The 5,033-nt window shown below is 62.5% G+C and overlaps 1 protein-coding gene across 2 annotated transcripts; it reads right to left on the bottom strand.

Annotated features, from left to right (window-relative positions):
• Positions 1-1,503: 1,503 nt before the first annotated feature.
• On the bottom strand, positions 1,504-4,433 carry MON1A (MON1 secretory trafficking family member A). 2 transcript variants are annotated; one of them, XM_010022862.1, is made up of 6 exons: positions 4,292-4,433; positions 3,554-4,021; positions 3,006-3,334; positions 2,537-2,973; positions 2,298-2,445; positions 1,504-1,862 (listed from the first exon to the last, which is right to left on the bottom strand). In XM_010022862.1, the coding sequence occupies exons 1-6, from the start codon at positions 4,416-4,418 to the stop codon at positions 1,722-1,724; spliced, it is 1,650 nt and encodes a 549-aa protein (XP_010021164.1). In that variant the 5' UTR covers positions 4,419-4,433; the 3' UTR covers positions 1,504-1,721. The 2 variants fall into 2 exon arrangements, with proteins under 2 accessions (XP_010021164.1, XP_010021165.1); XM_010022863.1 differs by lacking the exon at positions 3,554-4,021 and having other exon boundaries at positions 4,292-4,418.
• Between the last annotated feature and the right edge of the window lie 600 nt (positions 4,434-5,033).

Genomic DNA, 5,033 nt, shown 5'->3' with positions numbered 1-5,033 from the left:
GGGCTGAAGGAAGATGCTTTGTATCCTGATACACCACAGGGATTTGCCTGCCAAGTGCCCCGCTCCCCTGGGGCCGTGGGCCCAGCTGTGCACAGGGACTTCTCCTCCACCCAAGCAGGGCGCTGCCCTGCGCTCCCAGAGGGACTTTGGTCGCAGGAGGTTCTGAACACACCGGAAACAGGCTCCCCTGCCCTCAGCACCTGGCTAGCCCCAGCCCTCCCCGGCTGCTGCCCTTCGTTGTGACAGGCCCTTGCCCCGTGCCTTGCCCAACAGCTCCTTCCTCCGGCTGCGTGTCTCCTGCTCGGTTTCGACATGAGCTGGTCCTGGCCAGCACGTCCCACCAGCATGGCCCCACAAGCCTTCCACTGCTCCCTGGCAGATTTCTGGACCCCGGTGTGTCCCTGGGGGCTGGATCACACCATACCCAAACTTGGACCAAATCCCCCCACCCCAGCTTGGCCATTTGCCCAACACCACTCCCTCCCTGAAGTGATCACACAAGAATGAGACTTCAAGACTTGACTTAGGGTCCAGATAATGTTTATGAGCAAAGACAAGCAGTTACACTCTGGCAGGAGCATAAATACAGGAGCGGAGTCCCTGTGCTAGCCCTGCCGGGTCCTTCCCAGCTCCCTCCTAATCTGGCTGCCACCCCGGTGGCTCTGCCCCTCTTTTGAACACTCGTCCCAGTGCTCAGCAAACAGCCCCAAAACACGGGGTCAGGCTGTGTCTGGTGTTCAGGGCCACTCAGCCCCACATCAGTGCCTGGGGATGGCTAGGAGGAGCTGGCCCCCATGCAGCAAGCTCAGCATAGCTGGCTCGAGGGGCTAGTTTGGGGGGCAGGTTCCCCTGTGCCAAGGGGAAGACCCTCCTTAGGCTGGCAGGACACCAGAGCTCAGTGCCTGCAGGTCTCCAAGAGGCTGCACTTGAGACACCCCTTTAGGGTATGCTGCCCAGGAGCCAGCACTACAAGCACCCCAATGGGCACCCTTGTACCCTGAGTCTCTCTGGGGCTGTTCTGTGTCCCCATGGGGAGGTGGGCAGGACCCTGCTGTCCCAGTGGGGCAGCTGACCCACACACTACTGACCAGTGTCCCCAGGGACGTCCTTCCCATGGCCATGGTGGGAAGGGTCTGGGCTCACACAGATACTAAGGGGTCAAACCTGTCAGGGCAGGGCTCCGGGGCTGCCTGGCACTTGGGGGGCCCGGCTCCCCCATGGCTGGGAGAAGAGCAGTGCATGCCTGGGCCAGCCCTGTCCCCTGCCTGGGTGGTGTCACCCACTATCTGCAGGCAGAGCAGCACAGGGGTCTCCTGAGCGCCGCCACATCTCCTCTGTGAACTCCCACCCTTGGCACAGCCACAGGATGGCAGAGAAAGGAGGGTGCCAGGCACAGGGGCTTAGCTCCCCTCCAGCAACCTGGGGCACCAGCAGCCCCGCTCCAGGACCCTCACAACAAGGGATGGAGCTGGGGGCCACAGAGAAAGGGCAGCTCCCCCAGTTGGGGGCAGTCTGCAGATGAAAGTACTGCTCACTCCTTCCCCTAGCTGTGCACCCTGTCTCTAACACCCAGGTTGGACAGTCCCATGGGTGGGTTTCCCCGTGCTCCAGGGTCCCACCATGCCCTCTCCCCTGGACATACGGCACAGGCTTCCCCAGGAACGGGCTCCCCGGCACAGCAGGGGCTCCCCTGGCTGGCACCATGCCCTGGACAATGCCCATCAGTATGTCTGGGGTGTGAGGATGAAGAGTCGGTCTTCCTCCTTGCGGATCCACTTCATGAGCTTGTTGACAGCACTGATGGCACCGGCCTTGGTCCCCAGGGGACTATAGCATATGTAGAGCTCGAAGGCGCTGGTAACCTGGGCAAAGAAACAGGGTACGTGCTGGGAACACATCTGTGGCCTGCTTGGGGCTGGCACTGCCCCTTCCCCATGGGCTGCTGAGCATGGGCACAGGGGCTCCAGTGCAGGGACATGAGGTGGCAATGGGGTACCCTTAATGGGTGCATCTGGTTTGTCAGAAGTAGGAGGAACAAACCCCCGAGTAGATTTTTTCTATGGGGAGTTAAGGACAGCGAATGGCACAGCTCATGGTGCCGGAGCTCACCAGCCCCTGCTGAGATCCCTGCCCATCCTTCCCTGGCAATAGGGGTATGGGGGCAGGCTCACCCCAAAAGGAATGGGTGACCACCCTGGGGACCACAGAGATGGTGCTGTGTTGTGCCACCACCCCCTTATTCCACCATGCTGAATGGGACAAGATGGGCTCACCCAAACCCTGCAGACGGCCCTTACCCAAGCCAGGAGGTTCTCACGGGGGCCCGTGAAGTAGATGTTCTTCAAGGGGCGTGAAGAGTTGTGAGCCCGGCTGTGGAGGTACTGGTAGAGCCCTAAGAGCCTCTCCTTCTCCTCCTCCCGCACGTAGGGTGCCTCAATCTCGGGGCTGCAGGAACACAGCACCCCATTAGCCTCCTAGAGAAGGGGATTTGTGGAGAAGGCTTGCCCCATGCCCTGCGTTCCCTGTTGGGGCTCACCTGGTGAAGAGCCCAGAGCTCTTGGACTTGTAGATGAAGTGCCGGAGGTCGGGGATGCCCACCTGGGCCACGCTGTAGAAGGGGGTGCGCAGGGCCTCCCGCAGAGCGTGGTGCACCCCCCGCCGCCGCAGCCGCTCCTGGAAGCGCCGCTTACAGTCAGACACGGTGAAGAAGTCCTCGCGGTCAGTGGAGACCAGCAGGAGGCACAGGTCCATCTCCTGCTCCAGGTAGGAGATGTGGGCATGGAAAAAGCCACTGGAGTTGAACTTAGGGAGGCAAATGGGAGTCCAGGCTTCCCCCTCCCGGAAGGAGGAAGAAGAGCTGATGAGGTTGAAGAGCAGATGGAGGTCAATGGGGTGGAGGAACTGGTCCTTCTTCCTCACAAGAGACACCAGCTGGTTCCCCGACAGAAGAATGGAGAACACCAGGCTCTTGGCCTTGGCCGAGTGGAGAACACCAGGCTCTTGGCTTTGGCTTGCTGGAGGCTGGAGCTGACAGCATCCCGCACGCTGGCGGCCAGGGGCAGGCAGCGCACGGCGCCCATGAGGAAGCTGGGGTCGTGGGCCATGAGGTCCAGCAGGTTGTCAGTGATGCGCTCGGAGCCAGCCAGGAGTCTGCGCAGGTCATAGTTCTGCTTTTGCTGGAAGATGTGGTTGAGCTGGGTCCAAGTGAGCAGGCTCAGGATCTGGTAGTAGATGTAGAGCAGCTCATGGGCAATCTCCTGCTCTGACTGCCGGGTCCGTGCCACTGCCACCAGCACCAGCGGGCTCCTCCGCACGAACACCACCTTGTAGCCATCTGCTTGGGAGGGAGTCCCCGGGAGGGCCAGGGACAAACCTGTAAGCCTGACTACCCAGGGCTGCAAGGGGGAGCCAGGCTGCAGCCTCTCCCTCCAGCAACCACTCTGCCCCTGGGGACAGCTACAGTGGCCCAGAGTGGCAGGGGGGCACCCGGCCCCCAGGGGCACAGCTGGCCATGACACCCCTCATCCCATTTCCCCTCCTCCCCAGGCAGTACCTGCGTGGATGGACCGGATGGCATTTTTCTCAGCCTCCAGGAAGGACACCAGGGCCATCATGACACCCATGGTGCTGGACAAGGCCTCCTCAGAGCCGTAACGGGAGTACACGGGCTTGCCTGCCTCGCTCAGCACGAAGACATGCTTCCGATGCATGCGCCAGGCATCCATGGTCACATCCTCCTCCTCCTTGCCCGACAGCACTGAGTCACGGCGGGTGGTCTGCGGGGACGGCTCCAGCTTCCCCTCCTTGCTCTGCCTCATCTCCTCCTCCAGGTCGAGGGCCATGCCCGTGAGCTGCGTGCTCAGCTCGCTGAAGTCCTTGCTGATCTGCTCCATGGTGGTCGGCTCGCCCGGCTCCCCTTGCCTCTCCTCCGGGCTCCGCGCCACAGCCGCCCCGTCCTCGGGACTCGTCAGGTCCTCGTAGGAGCGGGTGTGCACGAACATGGCTCCCTCCTGGCCAGCCCCTGGGAACAATGGGCTGTGCAGTGTCCGTCTGCCTGTCCCCACGCTGAGGCAGCGGGTGCACAGAGGGTGCAAAAGGGACAGGGGTTTGCAGTGAGGGACCTGCCCTCCTCTCCCCATCCCGCAGCACCCAGGAGTGCGGGTCCTGCTGGTGGGGCCAGCAGTGGGCCCATCAACCCCTGCCCGTGGGGCTGTGCAGAGCCCCGCTCATGTAACAAGGAGCTGCTTTGTTTTTTCCCCTTGCTTGCCCCTGCAGCGAGCTCTGCCCGTACCTGGCTCCGTCCCCTGCGCCAGCCCCGGCGTGGGGCTCTCGGACCGCTCCGTGTGCTGCCCATCTCCTGGTGTCAGGGACCCATTGGGCACTTCCCAGCCTTTCTTCTTGTGGACATCCGCAGCCATTCCTCGGGGCAGGACCTGCACATGACACACGGTATCCCTTCTCTGTTCCATCACCCACAAAGCAGGTCCCGAAATGGCTCTGCTCTCAATCGGGGCCATACCAGCATCCTCAGCCCAATCCTGCTGGCTCAGCAGGCAGCACCAAGCCCTGGTGAAACGTCAGGAAAGCTGCTCTAATCCAGCAGGATTTCCTCCCTCCCGTGGCCCCAGCTCCTTCCAGTCCCCCAGCCCGGCACCTTTCATCCAGGCTTGGCCCTGATTTCCCCTGAGCACTGGGAAAGCGGCTCAGTGTCCTAGCAGCGAGGGGGAAGGGAGACAGCCCTGGACGGGGCTGGTCCTGCACACAGCGAACCCAGAGGCCTCATGTTTGCAAAGGGTGTGTTTTATGGCCCTCCGCAGCCTGGCTTAGTGGTTGTGATGAGACCAGGGTGGTGACAACCCTCCTGAGGCCAAGGCAGCTCGGACAGCATAACCCCCTGGGAGCAGGGATCCCTCCGGAGTCCCTGCCCGGCGGTCACCCCCCGGGGCCAGAGCCCGGCCGTGCCCCCAGCCCGGTGGAACCAGCCCAGGAGTGCACACACGGGCACAAGCGAGCGCAACAGTTGGCAGCCAAGG

This window comes from Nestor notabilis, unplaced genomic scaffold (genome assembly GCF_000696875.1).
Source record: "Nestor notabilis isolate BGI_N333 unplaced genomic scaffold, ASM69687v1 scaffold23479, whole genome shotgun sequence".
Taxonomy (NCBI): Eukaryota; Metazoa; Chordata; class Aves; order Psittaciformes; family Psittacidae; genus Nestor; species Nestor notabilis.
The sequence above is the reverse complement of the archived record's forward strand: the minus strand, read 5'-3'. Positions and strand labels throughout refer to the sequence as shown.